The 24,457-nt window shown below is 39.7% G+C and overlaps 1 protein-coding gene across 1 annotated transcript in view; it reads right to left on the bottom strand.

Moving 5' to 3' along the window:
- Positions 1 to 23,243, bottom strand: part of TM9SF2 (transmembrane 9 superfamily member 2) — a 51,652-nt gene extending 28,409 nt beyond the window's left edge. Inside the window, exons 1-9 of the mRNA XM_061626585.1 lie at positions 22,947 to 23,243; positions 14,733 to 14,800; positions 11,763 to 11,856; positions 9,939 to 10,066; positions 8,182 to 8,311; positions 6,463 to 6,587; positions 1,306 to 1,420; positions 301 to 380; positions 94 to 202 (exon numbers count right to left, since the gene is read on the bottom strand). Coding sequence (XP_061482569.1) covers positions 94 to 202; positions 301 to 380; positions 1,306 to 1,420; positions 6,463 to 6,587; positions 8,182 to 8,311; positions 9,939 to 10,066; positions 11,763 to 11,856; positions 14,733 to 14,800; positions 22,947 to 23,207 — 1,110 coding nt within the window. The 5' untranslated portion in view covers positions 23,208 to 23,243. The remainder of the gene's footprint in view (positions 1 to 93; positions 203 to 300; positions 381 to 1,305; positions 1,421 to 6,462; positions 6,588 to 8,181; positions 8,312 to 9,938; positions 10,067 to 11,762; positions 11,857 to 14,732; positions 14,801 to 22,946) is intronic.
- Positions 23,244 to 24,457: the final 1,214 nt, after the last annotated feature.

The following is a 24,457-nucleotide window of genomic DNA, read 5'->3' as shown; positions in this document are numbered from 1 at the left end:
GTTACATGGGTATGTATGTCACCTGGTCTATTAGGGGCTGGAAAAATTACATTTATTCACCAATGGCAAAAAGCAATTAAAAGAAGTACTTACAGTAGAATCCATCTGATTATATCTTGCAATGTCTTTATGTAAAGTTCTTAGCATGATCATAGCAACCATTCCAGATAGGAAAAGGACGATCACCAGAGAATTCATAATGCTAAAAAGAAACATGATGACCACTTGTCAACATTATTACCTTTTATACCAAAAAGAGCTCCAATATGTTGAATTATAAAATTAAGACATTTCCCTTACCTAAACCATTGTATGTGTGTGTGGGGCATGGATTCTAAAATGTAATCCCATCTGGATGCCCACCTGATTTCCTTATTTTCCTGAAGAGCAAATGGTTAGTTATCACATGTCTTATAAGTGAAATAAAATTATAATAGTCTTGCCAGGTTTTTATACTGGGAATGACAAAATAACTACTGACAATAAATATTGCAGACAGCTTTTATCTTCTTGACTTGTACTTCTGTTCTTAGATTGATACTAATGAGAATTTTCTCACTATTTTCAATGAAACGGTGAAATTGGTAGGATTCTTGGTAACCAACACCATTCATGATTCATAATGTTTAATATTTATATAACCTTTTCAAGTGTTCAAAGACGTTCACATGCACTATCTAGTTATAATCCTTACAACAACCCTGTAAGCTAAATCAGAATTATTATCCACCATATTGGGGGGGGGGGACAACTAAGACTAAGAGTGGGTTGCCTGAAGCTATCTAGTGAGTTCATGATAAGGCACAAGATCCACTTTAGGGACTTCCTGGTTCGTAGCTCAGTCTCTTAGCCACTATGCTACAGAGACTTGTCACTGAAGCTGCAATGCTCTATACGTTTACCTAGAAGCAAGCCCCTCTGAACACAGTGGAGCCCACTCCTGAGTAAGCATGCACAGGATTATACAACCCCCTCATTGTAGCCCCCACCCCCAGTACACCCACAAAATTGCTCCAGAATGCAAGCAATTTCTGTTGTTAAATCAAGTGTATGTCATTGGCTGTCACCCTTTATTAGGATTCTGAGAATTATAACAAAGTAACATTTATTTAACTATCTACGAGCATTATTTCCCTAGTTAGCCTAGAATAGCTCAATCAAAATTTTTAGATGAATCAACTTTAAGATACTTATTTCATTAATATTTTATAGTGTTACTTTTAACTTCTTTAAAATACTTGGAAAGTACTTTCCAAATCACACTACCTCCAGAAGACCAAAGGGAAGAGACTAAAGCATACCAACCTCAAAAGTAACTGAAAATGTGTAAGGAATTTTGACAGTTCCAGAAGCAAGTTTGTTACTTAAATCCATAGGTGGTCCTGAGCAGTCTGGATTGTCAACATTAGTGTGCTTGTAACTGTTAAAAAAAACCAAGGATAATATGAGTGCAAAAAGCATACTTGTTCATGGCCACAAACTAAGAGGAATGTACTTGGTGGTGCAAAACATTAAACAGGCAGATGTATAAAAGAAGCAAGTTTAGTTATAACTACAATACAAAAAAAAGAAAAAGCAACATAAATGAAGAAAGCAATACTTTTGAGTGGCTCATTAAAACTGCAAGACCCTTCAATGGCTATTTTGACTATCAAGAAGTCTCCCATGATAAACAAATAACACCGCAATAACAATATCCCATATAAAATTTGACTGCAGCTTCTTCTAGGTTGAGTTGGCAAGTTAACATCTGAGGAATGCATAAAGATTGGTTAACATTACTACATGAATCTAAGCCCTCTAGATTCATAAATCAGGTAAGAGTTCCACAATGAACATAACAGAACTCTGATGGTAATACAGATCCTAGAGACAGCAAGAAGTGCCATCTGTTTGATTTATTTTACTTGATTTTTATTATTAAATTTATATCCTGCCCTTTCTCTCAAAATGAGCCCAGGGCAGCAAACAACAAGTGACAAAATACTAAAAACATCTTAAATCTTGCTAGGATTCAGAATCAGTTTATTGGCCCTCATCCAGCTCACCATTGAGTCCAGGCACCTGTCCAGGGCTTGCACGGCCCCTCCTCATTCAGATGTTACTGAGAAATATAGCTGAATATCATCAGCATACTATTGACACCTTGCCCCAAATCCCCTAATGACCACTTCTAATGGCTTCCTATAGATGTTAAACAGCTTTGGGGATAAGATGGTACTCTGCGATACCCTCCAGCACAACTGCCAGGGGGCCAAAAGACAATCACCCAATGCTTTACTCTGAAACTGACCTTGCAAGCAGGATCAGAACCACTGTAAAACAGTGCCTCCAAAACCCATTTCAGCAAGCTGGCTCAGAAGGCTACCAGTCATTGGTATGAAAAGCCACGGAGAGATCCAGTAAGAATAATATGGCTGCACCTCACATCCTTCCCTTGATAAAGGTCATCCATCAGGGCATCAGTCCCATAACCAGGCCTAAACCCAGGCTGAAATGGGTCAAGATAATCCGTTTCCTCCAAGAATACTTGCAACGGTTGTACCACAACCTCTTGATACTTTTCCTAAAAAGGGGGTATTTGCAACCAGGCGATAGCTGTTAGAAACCAATGGATCCAGGGTAGGATTTTTCAGGAGCAGTCAGATCACTGCCTCTTTTAGGGCAGCTGGAACCATTCCCTTCCACAAAGACATGTTGACCACACCCTGGATCCACTTGGTCCCTCCCCGGCAAGCTTTAGTAAGCCAAGAAGGGCAAGGGTCGAGAAGACACATTGCTGACCATACCATTGCAAGCACTTTGTCCATGTCATTAGGCCACATCAACTGAAACTTCTCCCAAGAAGTGCAGCAGACGTTGCACTGGAGATTTCACTGGGGATTACAGCGTCAAGATTGCTACAGAGGGGGATCTACTTTATTTATTTATTTATTACATTTATACCCCACCTTTCTTTTCATGATAGAAACCCAAGGCAGCTTACATATGGTTCCCAAGCAGTCTCCCATCCAGGCACTGAACAGACCTGACCCTGCTTAGCTTCAGCAGGGAGCTGGCCTTATGTGCCTTCAGACCATAGCCTGGAACCACTCAAAGCACCTTGCAAACAATTCACAGTGGGCTTCTGAAGGACCTAAAACTCAATTTCCTGGAGTAGATGTTGAGAGACCTCGGACAATATGAAAAAACTCCACTGAACAGCTACTTGAGGATGCAATGGAGGCAGAGAACTGGGCCTTCTTTGTTGCCCTCACCGCCACACAGTATGCATGGTTATGTTGTCTCACTTGTTCACAAAGCACATCTTTTGTCACCTATGTTCTAGCTTCCATCTGGCCTGTTTCATGGCCCTTAGTTCACCAGTGTACCAAGGTGCAAAATGGGATCCACAATGCTGGAGAGGGCACTCTGAGGGGGGAGCTGTGGTTTAACTTACATTTGTGTAGGAGCAAGTGAACCTTCCAATTACTTCTGTTTATCAGGCAGATTAGAAATGTGGGTAGTTTGCAAATACACAAATAGCAAGAATGTACACAGTTTAAACCACTACTTGAAGTAACAATGCACAAAACTGTTAACTGTTTTAAAAATATTTAACCTGCACAGAATCACTGGTATTAACCAAAACTTCTACTCAATGCATTATGAATACTAAATTCCTAGTAACACATTTTTAAAGGTATTGTAGAGATTTTGTTTGGGACAAGGCCAAATACAATGCCCTGGTATGCTCTTCACTTTTAAATCATTATTGAAATTATATATATATAATTTCATTTTTTTTTAAAAAAAATCAGGCAATATACACACACACACACACACACAAGAGTTTTGAAAGCAACAAACAGAACTTCACTCAAGCTTGCTCTGGATCCCTATAAGGATTCCGTTAATCACCTAAAAATATATACAAACGTAATTGTGATTAACAAAACAGAGGTTTTTATTGTATTAACAAAACATTTTAGCTTCCGCCTTCATCAGGTGCTAACATACAAATGGCAGTTATAGAGCTTTGAGGATGGAATGGTCAGAGGGGATTCATTTGCAAAAGCTAAGTAGTGGTGGTACTGTCCTCCAGCTTCAGGCCATGTGGTGCCAATGTGTCCAGAGAGTAAATCCAAAAGTTCTCCCTTTTAGTCAATGCTGCTGGATCTGTTGGCATCTCTATCACTGTTATAGAAAAGTCCAACAGACTGTGACCATCCATGGTGAGATGTTTTGCAACTGGTTGCTCCACTTTTTTTGTTAAGACTGCCAATTTGTGGTTTCTGAAGTGTGTGCGTATGTCAGTTGTGGTTTTACCTACATATTGGATATGACATCCTGGTCTTTTGCATTCAATGACATAAATTATATTGCAGGACCTGCAGGTGATGTTCTGTTTGATGTAATAGGCCCTGCCTGTCCTAGTGCTTGTAAAAGTGGCTGTCTCCCTGAGGTACACACAGGTGATACAGCGTTTGGAGTGACAAGGATGAGACTCTGGATTGGTGATAGGTGGCTTAAGCACAGCTCTCACCAACAGTCTGCGCAAATTAGGAGGTTGGTGAAATGCTATAACAGGAGGCCTGCTGATGGCTCTGGTAAGATGTTCAGAGTTTGCCAGCAATGGGTAGCTCTCCTTGATTCCTCGGTGATAGTTAGGAGATGCTGGATGGAAATCTACCACAAATGGAATCTGTTGCTCTCTGCTCTTTGACACCTCAGTATGATGGAAGAGGTTTCCTCTGGACAGAATGGAGGCTTGGTGGATGTTGCAATCGATAATATGTAAAGGATATCCTCTTAAAAGAAGGTGTTCTTTAAGTTCACTGATTCTTCTCTGGTATTTATCTCCAGTGTTGCAAATAAGTTTGATTCTCAGAGCTAAGCTATACACAATGTTTTTCTGTATATGCTTAGAATGGCAGGATTTCCAGTTTAAATAGGTGTGGGCATCAGTGGGTTTGCTATAGAGATCAGTGGCTATTTTGTTGTTTTCAATGGTGAGAAGGACATCAAGAAAAGGGATGCGATGGATAGAGTTGATGTAATTTTAAATTGTTCTACTCTCTTTACCATTTGTCCAGACCATAAAGATGCTGTCAATGTATCGCCACCATGTAAGTGGTTTGTTGATGGCCTTTTTGAGGATCTCCTGTTCCAGTTTACCCATAAAGAGATTCACATATGATGGAGCCATGCGAGTCCCCATAGCTGTGCCTTGAAGTTGCAGGTAGTGTTCTCCATTGAATGTAAAGCTGGTACAAGTCAGGACTAGTGTAGCTACAGTTGTGAGAACCTCTATTGGAGGATTGTTCATATCTCTGGTGTTAAGGAACTCATTTAAAGCCTGAATCCCATCATTTTGTGGTATATTGGTGTAAAGAGATGTGACATCTAAAGTAGCTAGTTGCACGCAAACCAGCGTTCATGGCTGGGTACTTTTCCTAACAAATCACAATGGTAATGCAAGGTTTGTTCTTGGCTCACCTTCATGGTTTTTAGGAGAGAACCAAACCTCAAGTGCTGGTTTGCACATAATGGTAAGCCAGCCTCTGGTTTGGTACTTCCTCTAACTGGGAAAGGAAGGAGCAAGGGAGGAGTGGCTCATGAACTTTTGAACAGCATGCACCACCACACTGCACCACCACACTGCACATTCTTGCAAAACTAGGCTTCTAACCCCCGCTGGGCATCCATCTCCCAGGGGGAGATGAAAAACAACTACTTTGCCAGCCCTACAATCAGTACTTCCCAAAGCTTCATGTGCCAATCATAAAGCTTCCAAAGTGGCTGTTTTTCCCCTCTTTCTGGGAGACTTGTGCCAAGCAAGGATTAAATTCTGTTCAGTTTGACTACATGTTCCCAGGACAGAACAGGCACGCTCAGTTAAAGAAAGCCTTTTAAATCCAAGCTTCTCTCTCTTCTTCCCCACCCTGGGGGAAAAAGAACCACTTGGTAAGCCCAAGGACTGGTGCTTCCGAAAGTGTTGAGCACAGAGCTAAAAATGTCTCTTGTGCTGTGGTTCCCAAGCACCTGCAAGCCAGCTGCTTATCAGGTGTTTGGGAACCCCATACAAGAAATTTTGACAGGTGCTCAGAACAACCTGCCTGTCAATCATTTGATGTTATAATAATGTGTGATTGACAGGTGGCCAGCCCTACCCACCTGTCAAATTTGGCCCACAAGGCCAATCCCTACCCATTTTAATGTTATGTGTGAACTGGTTCTATTTAAACGTAGTCATACTGGCAACAATGTTTACCAACAAGTATCAATTACATACCTGTCTATTATTACTTTTCTATTAAGAATGAAAAATCTCACGTCCCACACACCCACTTGCTACTGGATATCTGGCATACTATATGAAGACCACTGTGAGTGGCACGTGAAATTTCTTCAAATCTTTCAAATCAAGTTTTAAGATTGCCAACATGCAGCCCAAATCTAGTAATAAAACTGGATGCTCACCTTTTTGGTTCAAGTTTAGCAGCTACTAGCCTTGCACTAGGTGCTTCATTTTCTACAATATGATAGACTATTTTGATGTCCACATGGTTGAAAATATAGAAGGTATCGGGTTCATGGAACTCAGACTACAGGGGAAAAAAACAGAAAGAGCGTAATCAAAAAGAGGGAAGGAACAGTGCATAATTACTGTAAACTGCCCAGAGAGCTTCGGCTATGGGGCGGTATACAAGTACAATAAACAAACAAACAAATACATAAATGGCTGTAAGAGATTCCCCTCCCCTGCATGTACAAGGTCTCAGGTTAAATTCCACATCCATTCCCAATTAAAAGATTTCCAAGAGCAGGAGTGAGAATTATCTTGGTGAGAGACCCTGAAGAACACAGGTCTGTACTAGCCTAGATTAATCATTTGTTTTAAGCACGTTCCTTATATATATTTTTGGGAAGGGTTAGCACATCTCATTTGACCATGCAAGAGAGAAGCACAGATTTTCCCCCAGCAAGCATTTCCATGATGTAAATGAATGGTGAATCTTAATTATGGCATGTTGAAACAAGCCAGCTTTATAAATTATGAAGCTGGCTTGTTTCAACAAACCATAGTTAAGATTAACCACAGTTTGTCCTGGTATGGACATCAGAACAGGCTGCAGCAGTTCATTTAAAACAGAAGCAAAAGCTTCCACACTCCTCCTCATGGCTCCAGAGGAGAAGGGAGTTCATGTGAGCCCAAGGTTCACTTTGCTCATTCTCATACCATAGGTCCCAGTGAGGTCATCGTGAGAAATCACTTCATAAGATTCCATTTTTCACACTGTTCAAAGACTGATCCCATTCCTCAGTGCAACTTCATCATATGAATACAAACAACGAATCATAGGGTATGATCTGTAGTTCAATTCTATAAAACTTCAGATTTTTCTATAAAGGCTTCAGAAATTAAGCCAAACACTTTGCAGTACAAGAAACAAAAATGAAAGGCTACTTTGGATCAACTGTACTGATTAAAAAAATTGTAAATTATCTAATTACAATTAACACTTGATGCTAATTTATGAACTACTCTTGCTTTTGTATAGAAGATTATCACGAATGCTGGGAGCTTTACTGCTTTTTAAAAATAAATTTGAAAAAGAATGCTGGGAACATCCTATCAGCCAATCTTCTGTAAACAGCAACAAAATATTTGATGGGGCAAAGCAATCTCATGACCTGAAATCCAACCCAAAACCATAGCAAGAATAATATTCCATCTTTCAGAAACAAATTCTCTTCCACAGAGAGGCTGAAGATTAGTTTAAAATTTCAAACTAATTCACTGGAATGACTATTACCTCTCTTCCATTTTTCCTTTCATACAACATTTCTGTGTTCTTTTTAAGCTGTTTTAACCCACCTCTTAACCCAGAAGGGAAAACATAAGGTGTGGAAATTAATGGTTGTGCTGAGCAGACTTAGCATGCTGCAGAAAGACATTGGGTTGAGTGGCACAATACCAAGCAGATTAGCTGCCTATTGTTATTAGAACTAGCTTTTATGTATCTATCCTTTTTCTTTCTACTTCTCCATGAAGGATGACTCAGTCATTCCGATGGTGTTAAAACATGCTCCTAAAAATAGCACACTTACATAGAACATGGAATAATGTAAACTAAAAATTTAGGGGGTGGGGAAAACCAAATAGCATGCATTACTTAAAAACGTATTTAAACATACACTGATAACACAGGCATCTTTGGGATGTCCATCTTCTGTTATATAACAACCAATGGGGAATCCAGGATTGCAGAATCTTTGGTTATCTTCCACCTCATAACACCATGTTACAGGCATATTATCTACAATCCTAAAAAAATTAGGAGTAATACAGCATTTTGAGATGAAGCATGTTATATTGTTAAAATGTTGTGTTTTGACATACAAGATATTATGAAACAGCTATAAATTTTGAGAACTAAAGACCTTTCTCTGTAAAAGTAAGGCAATCTAGGTTCCCTATTAGATGTCACAAAAAATATTGCTATTAATAATGGACTCTGCTTGGGGAACAGATTTGCTGTCTCTCCTGCATGCCTCCCAAAATCTGCTTCAGAGAATTGGGCAGAACTTTCTATATTGCCCTCTATCTCTATACAGAAGAATATGGATTTGCTTGACGAGATGTACTTTAATTAAAAAAGAATGGAAACTATATTGTTTGACCTGCAAGAAATCTTAACATATAAACAAACTTTTATGTTTCCATGAATATCCCACATTTCTCATCATAACAGTGAGATTCAAAGGAAAAAAGAGATCACAAGAGCCACAGAAATTACATATAAAACCATAAAAATATCAACAAAATGTATCAATATAAATCAATTCCCAACTGATTATTTAAATAAAAGTTTTAACCAGTTTTCTAAAGGAGCTAGTTTTTGCTCTAATAGGCCTTACAGGGCAAAGCATTAAACAGCTATGTGCCACCATCCAGCATGTCCTACTTTGCACCCCAGAAAATGTACACTAGACAAATGGTATCCAGAGCAGGGCCATCTCATGGAGCAAATGCCACCACTAAACTACACTTTCAATTACTTTTTTGCTTGTTAAGTTGCTAATCATTTGAAAGGAACAGAAATAAAGGTGCTTTTTAAAAACTGTGTGTACATCTCAGTTGCTGCTTTCCATAATAACTCTTTAAAGAAAGACTTTATGGTTAAAATGCCAAAGCCAAGAATAATGATAATGCAAATTCTGAGAGGAATCTAGGCTGCTGTAATGTAATATTGAAGAAAAAAGGATACACTATGTGTGATGGGATGATTAAATACACAAAAAAGCACTAGCCAAATCTACGTATTTAGAGAGATCAATGGTATACACACAATCACTTATTTTATCCCATATCTTCTTTCTACATAAAAAACCTTTTCTTAAACTGACTACTGTATTTACTGTATCACCTTTACTATCAGGTGACTTTGTGGCATCAGCAGATTGACAAGGAAAACTAACAAAGATTATGTTTATGGACTCATACTTGAGGAGGTAAATAAATCACCTAGTCTGATAATTAACAAACTGAAGTGATAGCAATAAAATTATCTTTTAAGAATTTAAATTTTTCTCCTTCTAGTTGAACTACACCATCTTCTAATTGAATGAAACAGCCAAACCGCAATATAAAAAATCTTGCAGTTTGTATTCTCATTCATTCAAAAACAGCTATCACTTAAATGTACCAGATTAGTAGCCTTACATTTTTGACACATACTAAGCCCCATACTTAATTCTCACCACTGAAATTAACCAAGACTTTAAGTGTGTTTAACTTTAACTAGATCATGTTTTAACTGGGTGTTGAAAAAAATCTGTTTCAGCATTTAAAAGCAAAACACTTCCATTTATCATAAAGTGCAAAAATGCAACACCATTTCATATCATCCACTAAAAGTAAACTAATAATTAAAACTTAAAGGTGAACCCACCAATGATGCTGATAGTTCAGTAGCATACCCTTTTTCAGAAAATCTACTTTTTGCTTGTCTTCTGTTTTCCCCAGATCATATTCTTTTGTACAAACAGACTTGCATGTATCTGGTTTTTTAAAGAAAAACTGAGAAAAATGAGAAAGTTTAGAAAGAACTCTCCCTTTAACAGTCTTTGCTCAAATTACCCAAAGATTTATACCAAAAGTTTCTAAGACATCACTAGTAGAATATCCAAATGTGCACACACACAGAGGTTCTCAAGTCACTACATACTAGAGTTCAATGAACGCACATAATGGTATCACCATGTGCCTAACACAAGCATCATTTTTTCTGCAACGAGAAATCCCAAACTCTCAACGCGTTTTTTAGTTTTGCCAACCAGTCCAAATTTACCACAACCAAAAACTATTTCAAATTGTTATTTCTTTTATCTTGAACCAAAGGAGGTTTTGAACCAAGGCTTTTTAGAACCTGAACTGATATTTTCAGGTTACTAGTTCAAAAGAGTTTAGTAACAGCTTACATGTTATCAGCTAGGCTGCCTCCGTTAAATAGCTAATTCTTCTAGCCACATGGCAGTAATACCACAAGCACATTTAAAATAATCCCTGGGTGAATTTTTATGCATTCTGTTCTTATTTAGGCTAGGCTTCTCTGTCTTAAGCTGCTTTAAGTGCACTGTCTAATGCGGTGTCATGAGGTATGTTAAAACCAGATAGTAAAATTAGGGTAAAAAAGAACTAGGACCCATCTTAATGTGTTGGAGAGATTCTAATGATATGATAGCTGTAAAATAAAGCTATACAAGGATTACAATTGGTGCAGATGAACATCTTCAACACAGTATTTTTGCTGCAGTACTTGGCAGCAAAAGCCTTACTATAGTAAAAAAGGGAAATTTCACAGCAAGCAATACTTTATCCTAATGATAATGAACACCATAATGATACTCTCTGAATTACTGTGATGAACATGAAAAATATGGAACACCAAGGTGAGCTGTGGTTCCCAATAATATATTCATTCCTGCTCTCATCGACTGGCAGCCAACTTGCCCACAGCAATTCCCATACAACACAGCCATTTCTGAGGTAGGAAAATAATATCCAAGCAAACCCTTCTCTTCTACAGCTTAGGCCCCTTCCCTTTAACAATCTGGGAACAGACTAAAGCTGTATGTATCTAAGGAAGTCTGCTGAAACACAGGGGATGTCTATGAGCATTATAGCCAGACATATTTCCAAGCTGGCTATGGTGACCAAGTTTCTTGGGGCCATAGCAGATGGCAAGCAGAAGTGGGGGAAAGGGGAGAATGTCACTCCTGTCAGTACTGCCAGTCCCAAGCAACAGGAGACACCAGCATGGCTTCTATTTTAATTTCCCCAAAACACAGAGCTTGCAATTTCAAATGGCATCAGCAAGCCCACCTATGTGGGTCTGGTATTCCTTGTCAATAATGAAGCAGCCTATCTCCCCACTGCCAGGCAAGCAGTGCAGCAGGCAGTCCAGCAGCAATGGGCCTGCCAATGTAATGCTCAGGTCACAGGAATTACACTGTGAGAAAATTTAAATGGTGGCCAGATTCAGACACTTGGGCCTGGAACAGTGGCAAGTGAAGAAAAATGAAAGGGAGGAGTAGAATCAGTGGATCCTCCCACAATCCTAGAATTTGCCCAAGAATGCATGTGCTGTCCTAAAACCTGTCAAAGTTAAAAAAAAAAAAATCTTGTTCAAATTAAAACAGGTTAGTAACTTGGATTCATTGTTTACATTCTGTAAATTCTGCATATCCTTTGATTTTTAAAGCAATGGAAATACCTTGTAAGGTGATTGTTCAATCCTCTCTCCAAATAATACCTGACCAAGATTTTCAGATGGACGTTTCTTTCCAGGTGCTTGGCAAAAATCAAACCTAAAATCAAGTTCAGTACAACCTGAACATTTCATTATATTGTACATACAGAATGCACATCTACAGATAACTTAGGACACCATATTAAATAATGAATTTTGCAACATGATTTTGAATCTCATTTTCAGTTTCCTCACTTGTGCATACCTTCCTGTTGACAATTATATATATTAAGTTGACTTCCAACCAAGTGAGCTTATGTCTATCTGGAGAGAGACGGGGGAGGGGGAAGTGATCCTGTTGGTTCTCTTTGACACATCAGCAGTTCTTGACTTCATTGACCATGGTGGAGCGACTCGAACAGGTGAAAGTTGGAGATACTGTATTACAGTGGTTCCCCTCCTACCTGCAAAGTCACTTACAGAAAGTAGTACTAGGAGTGTTTTGCTGAGCTCCATGGGTTGTGGGCTGTCGGGTCCCTCAGGGGTACATTCTGTCTCCTATGCTATTTAACATCTATATGAAACTGTTGGGGGCTGTCATCCAGGGATTTGGAGCATGGTGTCATCAATACGCTGATGACACACAGATATATCTCTCCATTCCATTAGAATCAGGAGAGTCTGTGAAGATGTTGAAACAGGGTCTGGAAACAGTGATGGACTGGATGAAGGCTAATAAATTGATGTGGAATCTTGATAAGATGGAAGTGCTGTGGTTGGGTGGTATCTGGGAATTAGGTATATGACCTGTCCTGGGAGGGGTTGCACTCCCCCTGAACAAACAGGTCCGTAGCCTGGGAGTACTCCTGGATTCCAACTTGTCACTTGAGTCTCAAATTACTTCTGTGGCTAGCAGTGGTTAAGCCCAACTTAGGTGATTTGCCAGCTATGGCCATTCCTGGGGTGGGATCGCTTGGCCTCAATTGTCCATGCTCTAGTGACCTCTTGTCTGGACTACTGTAATGCAATGTATGTGGAGCAGCCCTTGAAGAGGGCACAGAGGCTGTAGCTAGTGCAGAATGCAGCTGCTATGTTACTAAGAAGGGCAGCCCGATGGGACCACATGTCACTGGTCCTCAAAGGGCTGCACTAGCTGCCAGTGAACTATTGGGCCCAATCAAGGTGTTAGTACTAGCATATAAACCCTAAGTGGTTTGGGACCCAAGTACCTAAAAAAGCATCTTTCCCAAACTCAGCCATCTCAGACCCTACAATTGGCAGGTGAGGTCTTATTGGTGGTGTTACCAGTGGGAGCTGGCCAGTTGGTGTTGACCTGTGACAGGACCTTTTTGGTGACAGTTCCCCATTTGTGGAATGTCCTCCCTGGTGAGATGTGTGCCTCCCTCATTATTCACTTTCAGAAGGAATTAAAAAACATTCCTGTTTACATAGGCATTTGATGGCTGGAAGGCACAGTTCCTGGCAACCCTGAGATCAGTGGTTGAGAGAATGTTTTAATGGATTTGTTTGATTGATTTTTTTAGCCTAAGTAAGTTTCTCTACATCAGTAGTAAGGAAACTGTGGTTCTCCTAATGTTGCTGGATCACAACTCCTATCATCACTGATAATAGGTAATGCTTGCTGCATCTGATAGGAGACAAATACTGGTCTATATTTATTTAACAAAATTTATACATCACTTGATTATAGAAAACCTTTAAGCCGTTTACAAAATAATGCCTAATTAAGTTACTTGGACACGCCAGTTAAAGATGATTGACTAAAAGCTTTTATCATTTGTAGTGATCCATAAATGTTAGATTGGCTTAGCAGCCAGCCCATATGAGTGGTTATATCTGGAAAGCTTTATGAGTCTCTACATTCAGCTTACATACAAGGAATCCCCCAGAACTGTGCAAGATGATCCACATGCTCTTGGGATGATTCAATTTTTCCCCAGACACATACCTGCAAAATTCTAGATGTATTCTATATTTGCTGTTATGAGCCTTACACTGGTTAATTTTCAATATGCAATAGATCAATTTAAACACAAATAACAATTGAGGAAGTAAAGCCCTGGAATTAGTTTTGATGAGAAGGTGGCAGGCTGAGCAATTCAAACAATAGGAAACCAGCATAATTTATGCCAGGCTAAATTATGCTGGTGTAATTTGCCTCTATTCCAAACTCTGTTCAGGAGCAGGGTGAATGCCAGCTGCCACCCTGAGTATGGCAGAGGGAAAACAAGCCTTTAAAACAGAGTTTGACTTACACCATCCTTTTTATCAGTGTAACTTCTGCTGGGTTGCCAAGTCACATGACTGAGCTGAATGGAGTTTGGCTGGGGTAAGTCTCCCCCTACCCTTCTCATGAAACACCCCTTTTGGGGGACTTACACTGGCCTTGGCTGAACTGCCTTCATCTGAGCCAGCTGAGACACAGCTGAGCCAGGATAGAGAACTTATGCCAGCATATCTCTGGCTCAGCCAGGAAGAGGGACTTCAGTCGCCTTAAATGAAGATCTCCCTATTCCAAACTCCACTCATCCCAGCAGGCCTTGAATCTGGATTGCTCCCTAAATAATTCTGTGATGCACAGAGATGCGCAGGTGGGCAAGCTGGTATCTTATGTGCTGGTAAATACCTATACAATTGTGGAACTTAATTAGCTACTGTATTAGTAATGCAGAACATTTCTACATTGCATGATTTAGGATTCTAAAATGCAATAAACTTTGCTCAAAACTTCTTCCCAAGTTGGTTTTATTTAAAATATATAACTGAATTACAAAATCAAGTTCTAAAACAAAGGAATTCTATCCTTGTGATAAATATCAGGAGCAGGATTTAACAAGTTAAACTCTGGTAGCAGCAACTAAATCACGGACCAAGTATCACTGACACTGTAGCTTAGATGCTCATACCCTTATTATTTAAGCAAAGTTGTTCTGCGTTAAAAATCAAGTTAGAGAATAATTTTAATGTACTTACGCTGTATATTCATATGGAAGGACTGATTCCACAGAGTCTAGTCTATTCACAAACAGCTCTATCAAAGGCTGCAAAAAACATGAGACATTAGCAGAGTCAAACTAACATAAGACATACAGATGTGTAGAGAGAGTAGTTCTAAATCTTGAGGCGAACTTGAGGTCCGTCCAAGCAGTTACATGGGGCATTCTTCTCAATTAGAAAATTTGCACAGTGTTAGGAAATCTGCACAGTTGGTTGATTCAATATTTATACATTTTTATGAGATCCTGGGGGAAAATAATTCTCCATAAAATCCTTTGGGATTTTCTGTGGACATTCACACTGCTTTTCATTATGAGAGAGCTAAAGTGCGTATTAAAAATTAAGAATATGAGTTTTCAGGAGCTGCAGGCCTCTTCTGTCAGAACTTGTTCCCCAATATATTTGGGTTTGGATAACTGGAAATGTTATCAAACATATACGTATTTTAAGCTTTCTTAACCTTCCTAAACTCTGAAGAGTTTTTATGCAGTTGCATTGTAATTCTCCGCTTAGGAGCATTAATGGTGGGTCAATTTAACTGGACTCAGTTGAAGAAAGACTACATCCTTGTGATGAGCGCTGTCAATAATCTTTGTCATGTTATTTTTTACTGCAGATATTATAATGGAGTAAGGAAGGATTTGATCCTATCATATTTAAAGCATTTATCTGGTAGACAGAATAGTGTGACTGAATTACATAACAAGGGTAAAGGCAAATACATTACTAGAAGAGCAGCTCTTTAAAACATTATGAAGGTAATCAAGGTAAGAGCTCAGATGATCTCAGAATGAGTTTTGGGTGGATATAAAGCATTGTATGTTTTGTTTTTATTATATTACATTTTACAATCCATGGTACTCCAGTTGTATTTTATAATAGGTCAACGACTATATAAATAATTCACTAATAGGCAAAAAACCTTGCGGTTTAAGAACGTAGCTATAGCCGACAGATATTTCTATCAAACTTTAAAAAGCAGGGAAATTGGGCAGCTATAATGAATGCACCAGGGGAGCAGGAGACCTGACCTCCTCTCTGAGATGTTGTACTGCCCTACAAATTGGTCAAAATGCAAACACCATTTGGGTTGGTCTTTCATAGTCCAATCCACTTGCTGTGTAGCTTGGAAGAATTTGGTAACGTGCCTCTGAGCATATGGTGAGTGGTGGCAACACCTGCAATCTGCCCAAATAAAAGAAAGAAGACATGTGCTGTGCTGATCTTGTTTTAGCAGGGAGGAAGCAACATTAAGACAATAGATATAGTTCAGATGGTCACTTTAAATGTCTGACTTACTTTGCAATTTTAGTGAAGTTTCCTATAGGAAATCATTTTCTTTTGCTTTTATTTCTATGAATATGTGAAGTACAGCAACACTGTGAAAAAACTCCAAACATAATTGTGGAATAATGGCACTGACTTCTACAGAATAGTCTCCAACACTGTAAAAAAACTCCAAACATAATTGTGGAATAATGGCACTGACTTCTACAGAATAGTCTCCACTGGACCTCAGAAGTGTCTCAATTTGCACAAGATAAAACAGTGGGAGGTGAAATACTAGCAAAATTCTAGGTGTGCTCTATGTTTTTAATTGATCGTGAACGCCTTGCCTTAAATAAAGTGGTTTAAACATAGCAGGCTGAAAACATGCATCCTCTTTTTTCCAACAGCTAGAGTCATTGCTGAAGTAGCAACATATTGGAATCAGTCTGATTTTACATCAAACTGCAGTTTCAGATTCAACTGTTAATGCACCAAGAACAGAAATAGAACATAACCTCCAATTTGAAACACAAAAGGCTGTCTTCACCTGGCAACCAAGAAGTCTTCTGTATCTTTAAAAGTTGTGCAGGGGGAAGGGAGAATTCCACCTTGTGGTTTTTCCAATTACAATGTTGCAAGAACACCTGCACTTGGCTGACTTTCTCTTCTCCTAAAGATACAGGATCAGTCTCAGGCCCTGAACCTGGCAACCCTACCTCCCACCCAAATTTAAAACAAAGCTGTCCCTGGCCACATCCACACCAGGCCTCTATTACACTTCGAACAATCATTATTTATTTATTTGTTTGTTTGTTTATTGTATTTATATACCGCCCCATAGCCGAAGCTCTCTGGGCGGTTTACAATAACAAAAAACATTAAAAACAAATGTACAAATTTAAAAACACATCTTTTAAAAACAATTTAAAACACAATTTAAACAATTTATCATGGCTTCTCTCAAAGAATCCTGGGAAGTATAGTTAGTGAAGGGTGCTGAGAGTTGCTAGGAGATGCCCTGTTCCTCTCACAGACCTTCAATCAGAGTGGCTGACTGTTAAACCATTCTCTCAGGGGAATAGGAGTCTCCTCTCAGCACCCTTCACAAGCTACACTTCCCAAGATTCTTTGAGGGAAGCCATGACTGTCTCAAGTGAAATCAAATCTGGTGTGGGTGTGGCCCCCTAATTAGCCAAGCCCAGCAGCTGTGAGGCTTTTAGAACACTGACAGTTGGCTCTTACTGAGCTTGCCCCGCGTTATCATTGGCTTCCAGCCAAAATTTCTTAAATTAATTAAAAATCAGCCAGGCTTTTTTTTTACTTTTAAACTGCAGAAGATGAAGGTCAGAGTATGGGGCAAGGTCAGTATTAGGATTACAGGTATTTGGTGAACATGGCTGATTTTTAATGAATTTCAACAGATTATGAGAACTCTAAAGAGAAAAAAGTTCAAAAGGGCTTTGGGTTTTTTTTTCTCTCTTTTTAGACTTTGAACTCTATTCTCTCTGACTGTTTTGTGTATTGCCATGAAAATTGAGAGGGTTATTAAGCAAGCATTTCTGAGTTCAGGACTGTAAGTTTGGTAAGGTTTTGTTTTGAAATGAGCTTATGGGAAGCATCAGAATGGGATGGGGGGTATTTTCAATTTAACATTGTGGAATGTGAAAAATCCACACTGGCTATAGTATACAGCCACTCTTGTGGCTGTATAAATCTGATCTGAAACAATGTTAATATTTATTCACAAATGGCATCCATTTCGTAATGTACTTATGAAACAGAACAGTTTATGTGGAAAAATAAAGCACTGGAAAATTTCCCAGAAATGCTTTTGCCCCACATCAGTGACTACATCTGAAGATGGAAGACTCCCTCTAGCTATCATGCAAAATAGCCACAGGTAGACCTACTCTCCAGGAGTTTGCCTAATATATATATATTTTGAGCCATCTAAGCCAGAGACAGATATATTAATCTATAATACAGTAGGGCCCCACTCATATGGCGGGTTACATTCCAGACCCCCACTAAAAAGCGAAAACTGCTGAAAAGCAGAACTCATTGAATAGAATAGTGCGCGATGCCCGAAAACCACCGTAAAAGTGGAACAAGAGCCATATGAGTGGGGCTTTAGTCTAATTGCGTCTAATTGAGACCGCCACATTAGCGAAGCGCTGTAAAGCGGGGGCCCTACTGTACATCTGCTTCAGAGTGCTTAGAGTAAAATCAAAGAAATGCTGAAAGATTTCATCATCACAATAGAATGAGGTGAGCAAGATGGAATTCAATTATTTTGTTAACAGCAACTGACAGATCAAAACAGCCACATACAAAATACATGCTGAAATCTCTACATTGCCCTTAGGTTCATACTGTCAAGTTTACATTTTAATCCTATTTAGTTCACTTGAGCTGGTAGATGGGGGGGTGGGACAAGAAAGCAATAATAAAACGCTTCTGTAGTGGTTACAGTATGGGACAAGATGCAGTATTGTTCCTTTTAAATTTTTACCTGCTATCTGTAATATTCTAACATAATATTTCCCCGAGTGTTGAAATGCTTATATATCCAATTCCCTTTCTGATCAAACAAATTCCTGTGCACAACTTTAAAACTCTCCATATCATTGGACCACCTTCTCTTTTGGGTCTTGATTCCTTTTACGTCCCTATTTATGTCCTTTATGCCTCCAAATCCACCACCAGTTTCTAACATGACTCTATTGATTCTTCCAATATACTCCCTATGCATAGAATTATAGAATAGTAGAGCTGGAAGGGGCCTATATGGCCATTGAATCCAACCCCCTGCTTAATGCAGGAATCCAAATTAAAGCAAACAGGTGGCTATCCAGCTGCCTCCTGAATGCCTCCAGGGTTGGACAGCTCACCACCTCCCTAGGTAATTGGTTCCATTGTCGCACTGCTCTAACAGTTAGGAAGGTTTTCCTGATGTTCAGTCGAAATCTGTTTTCCTGTAACTTGAGCCCTTTATTCCATGTCCTGCACTCTGGGATGATCCAAAAGAGATCCTGGCCCACCTCTGTGTGACCTTTCAAGTACCTGAAGAGTGCTATCACTGCTATCAAATCTCCCCTCATTCTTGTCTTCTCCAGGCTAAATATGCCCAGTTCTTTCAGTCCATCCTCATAGGACTTTGTTTCCAGTCCCCTGAACATCTTCATTACCCTCCTCTGAACCTGTTCTAATTTGTCTGCATTCTTAAAGCGCTGTGTCCAGAACTGGATGCAGTATTCAAGATGAGGCCTAACTAGTGCTGGATAGAGGGGAACTAGAATGCAATTTGGAAACTATACATTTGTTAATGCAGCCTAAAATAGCATTTGCTTTTTTTGCAGCCACATCACACTATTCCTCATATTCAGCTTGTGATCAACAACAAGCAGGGAACTCTGAACAATCTGTGCCATCATGCTCTCATCAAACCCCTGCTCAAAATGCACTCTTACTAAAAGGTTCCAACTCTAACCCTTTAATGTTCATTTCCAGCTGTAACAGTATTCCCTTCCATTGCTCGGTAAGAGCAATAAGATTAGCAAATAGAACTTGGCTTGTGGTAGCACAGAGGCAGATTTTTTCACAGGTAGCACCAGTGTTGTGGAATGCTCTCCCTGCTAAAATATGAGAGGCCCTATTGGTAGTGACATTTCACTAGCTCTGGAAGACACACTTGTTTAGACAAGCATTTCCCTATCTCCTGACCTGAAGCTCCTGTTTCAATGGGCTTATTCTACTGTATATTTTAATTGTGGGTGTTTAATTTAATGTTTTGATGGAATTGTTTTATTGTGGATTTTAATTATGTGTGTTTAAATTTTCTGCAATTAGTTTACAACTAATTTACTAATTTATTAGTTTACAACTAATTTACTAATTCATTAGTTTACAACTAATTTACTAAGTGGTTTACCACTTAGAAGCCAATTTGGCAATTAAGCAGTATATAAATAAATAATATTTTTAAATGTATTTGCTACATTCATTCGCTTTAGTATTCTTTGTCTCTCCCCCCATCCTCCACTGTCTGTTTTATAGTTTACACACTCTTTTCTATTTGCTTATGAAACTCTCCAAAGCTCAATGTACACTGAAGGTGCTGTATTTAATTATAATTAGGCTAACAGCAATTTAAACATATAGTGTAACTTCAAATCTAAATTATATAAAGCCAGTTATGTAAATAGCTGTCTAGACACATGCACTATGTCAGACTCTTGAAATAGAATCATAGAATTACAGGGTTGGAAGGAGCCTATAAGGCCATCGAGTCCAACCCCCTGCTCAATGCAGGAACCCGAATTAACGCATACCCAACAGGTGGCTGTCCAGCTGACTGTTGAATGCCTCCAGTACTGGAGAGCCCACCACCTCCCTAGGTAATCGGTTCCATTGTCACACCGCTCTAGCAGTTAGAAAGCTTTTCCTGATGTTCAGTCGAAATCTGGCTTCCTGCAACTTGAACCCATTTTTCATGTTTTTAAAGATGGTTGTTTTATTTTAATATATTTTAAAGTCTGTTTTTATGATGTGTTAAAAGTGTTTTTAGTGCTTTTGTTTGCCACCCTGGGCTCCTACTGGGAGAAAGGGCAGTAAATATATCTAATTAATTAATTAATTAGAAAACAAGTAAATAAATAAATAGGAGAAAAGTATCTCCAACACAAGTCAGGAATTTCTTGGAGGGGCCATGTTTGGCAGAATTTGTCTCCCAACAGATATCGGGATAATTGAAGTTCCCCATTACTACTACATCATGCCTCCTCAAAACATTGGCAATTTGCTTTGTAAAAGTTTCATCCTCGATTGAGTGGTCAGTAGTAGACTCCAACCACCATGTTCCTTTTATTCGTTGCCCCACTAATTTTAATCCAGATACTCTCAGTGGAGCTACCAAGGTCATCCCCCTGTATTTCTGTGCAGGGATATATATTTTAACATAGAATGCAACTCCACCTCTCTTTCTATTCCTTTGGTTCTTTTTGAACAAGTTATATCCTTCAGTTGCTGTATTGTGGGAGTCATCCCACCAAGTTTCAGTTATACCTATCAAGTCATATTTACTCTCCTATGTTAAGAGTTTAAGTTCGTCCTGTTTATTTTTCATACTTAGGGCATTAGTATACAGACGTTGAAGACCATGTGATTTATGGCCTGGCTTTCTTCCTACATTTTTATGAAGACTATTACTGGGCCCCATTAGAGCAGTTCCCTCAGTTCCTCTTATTGAGGAAACCTTTGTTAGTCGTTACCACCAAATTTACGTCTCCCTCTCCCTTAGGATTCAGTTTAAAGTTCTCCTAATGAAGTTGTCCAAGCTGTGGCCAAACACATCCTTCCCAGTCCATGTCAGGTGCAATTCATCACTTGTCAGCAATCCATCTTCCAGGAAGCATAGCCCATGGTCCCAGAATCCAAATCTCTCGCGTCGGCACCACCTTTGTATACCAGTCATTCACCCATAGTATTTTTATTGCCATTTCCACGCCTAAGTACTGGAAGGATGAATGAGAAAACTATCTGGGCCCCATAGTTCTTGAGTTTCCTTCCCAGAGCACGTGATTTCTTCATAGCTTGGCAGTATCATTTGTTCCTACATGTAGACTTCTAGCACTTGGGTCAAAAGGAGCTGGGAGGTTGCATGAGATTTAAGGCAGCTTAAATTTCATGGTCAACAGTGCCAGGAACATAACCATTATTATTTATTATCTTCATCTTTTTAAAAGTATGTTTGCTCCTCTTTAACCAAAAAGGCTCCAAAAGGAGTTCAAAAAAAATCAGTATAAGCCTAAAGGCAGGGACTACATATAATACATGACACAGTAAAAGGAGGGTGGGAAGGAAGGAGGACAAAGTTCCAGTTGTTAAACATTTGAATGCAGCACAAGTGGCAATCAAATTCCATTTCCAAATAATATTATTTTAATATCTAGACACCCTTCATCAATTTATGATCCCAGAGCAGAGCAGGAGAAGGAAAGATAGCTGTACTTCAGGATGGAGAGAGCAGGAACTGAACTGAATAGCTAACCTTTGTTCTTATTGTATTTTTTTTTATTGTATGGTTGTTGTTGTTTTAACTTGTTGTAAATTGCTTTGATGTTTTTAACAAAATAGTGGTATACAACTATATTTATAAATAATAAAAATAAGCTTGGGAAGACGCTCAAGGAACTCAGTAACAAAATCCTCCTCTAAAAGACTCCAGAGTCTCTAAAACCTAACTCAGACATACAAAATATTTGCCGCTACACAACCATTCAATGACACATGGCCTCCCTATGAAGCAGTATCAGTAAAAACGGAAGGGATCTGAAGAAATCTTTTCTGTATTCAGAGAGAAGCCTAAGATAGGCTAAGAGGCTGCGATCCCCACCAGAGAAGTGGAGGGATGTATGCTAAAAAAAACTACATTTCCAAATGCCCATTTTAGGAGCTGCAGTATCCCAATATAAAAGTCTAATGTTATGACAAAGGTACCGCCGGTCACTAAACTTGCCTAGCCTGTTAGTAGTTCATTTAACATGGCCTGGTCATTGACAGAGCATAGACTGAAGGAGTTCAGGGTATTCTTGAAGACTTCCTATTAATCCATTGCTCTTTAAAGTGCAAAAGACGCCTAAGCACCCGTCCGGCAGAACGAAGTCGGCGATCATAAATCTGCGTGGTGGGGTGGGTTCCTGTCATTGTACAGTTGAGGAATATTATGAGAATCCACCCGCCGTTACTAACGGACATCAGATACACACAGACGCACATATTCTTTCTTTCTTTCTAACTCTCTCTCTCTCACACACACACACACCCCATTGACTTTTGAGGGTGTGCAGGCCTCGTTCTTCTGACACCCCCTCGCCGCCCGGTCCCGGGACAGGGCTGCCCTCTCGCTCTACACCTACGGACCTTGCAGTCATACTTGTCCGGGTCCTCACAGAAGTTGACGGGCGCCAGTCCGGGCAGGTAGAAAGACGAGGCGAAGGGCGGACAAGCTGCCAGCAGCACGAAGGACAACACGAGCCACACGAGAGCCATGGCGAAGGGAGACAGCGGAGAAGGGGGAGAGATGACAGAGGAAACAAGTACCGGTCCTGGTCCAAGCAAACAACAGGGCCAAGCCTTCTCGGCCGCTACTTCCGGCTTCCTCAGACACGTCAGCTCGCGCATACGGAACGGCAAGTCAGAAGCGCGTGAGGAATCACTTCCGTCCACTTTCTCGCCCTTGTGCCCCCGTTACCATAGAAACAGCAAGATAAGGCAGCCCAAGCCTGGCGCAGCTTGAGGTTTATAGAGCTTTCTGTGCTGTGAAAATATTCGGACGCCAGGATTTGTTTGATAGACAGCCAAGCAGGTGTGTCGAGTGTCGGGCTAAGACTGGGTGGACCCAGGTTCAAATCGCCATTCACCTATGACGAGCACTGGGTGATCTTGGGCCTTTCTCTCAGCCTAGCCTACCTCACAGGGTTGTTGTGAGGATAAAATGGGAAACACTTCATGTACACTGTCTTGAGCTGCTTGGCGGAAAGATGGTATATAAAATATAATTCATAAATGAAAATAATAATTTGTTCACAAGTATATATACCCCACTCTTCAATCCTTAAAGGACTCCTAGAGCAACTGACAATTACAACCAACAGTTTAAAACAGCTGATCATTTCAGAACATCGGCAACAGTTAAAACTACACAAAACTTGTAAGCTAAAACAATCATCTCAATGTCTTTGACAAATTTATTATTATAATAATAGTCACTTTCCTTGCAAAGCTACCCAAAGCAACTTACAACATTAAGATTATAACAAACCCATTCAAACAACAAACACAACACAACCTAAAAACTAATCAGTTTGAATAAAGACAGGTTCTTGTTAGACTTGCCACATTAAAAAGAGGCCATTGATGCCTGAAGCCCTTCAAATTAAGGGCCAAAAGCCCTTGTAAAAAGGGCGTTTTTTGCCTGGTGGCTATAAATAGATAATAATGGCACCAGGCATTCCTCTCTATGGAGAGCATTCCACAAGCAGGGAGCCACCACTGAAAAGGCTCATTCTCATGTTGCCACCCTCCACACCTCCCTTGGAGGCTGGCACACAGAGATGGGTATTAGATGCTGAATGCATGGTCCTGGTTGGTTCATGTGGGGAGAGGTGGTCCATGAGGTATTGGGGTCCTAAGCCACATAAGGGTTTATAGGTCAAAACCAGCACGTTGAATTGAGCCCAGAAACTAATTAGTAGCCACTGTAGTCATGCCAAAGTAGGTGTTATTTGTTCTGACCATCCTATGCTGGTTAATAACTGGCTGTTGAATTCTGCACCAGCTGCAGTTTCTGAACCGTCTTCAAAGGCAGGCCCACCCACATATAACACTTCAGGACTCAGAAGTGATCATGTTGGCAACCTGATGCATCTCAT

Source organism: Rhineura floridana, chromosome 5 (assembly GCF_030035675.1).
Source record: "Rhineura floridana isolate rRhiFlo1 chromosome 5, rRhiFlo1.hap2, whole genome shotgun sequence".
In the NCBI taxonomy this organism is placed as follows: domain Eukaryota; kingdom Metazoa; phylum Chordata; class Lepidosauria; order Squamata; family Rhineuridae; genus Rhineura; species Rhineura floridana.
This window is presented reverse-complemented; position numbering and strand designations above follow the sequence as displayed.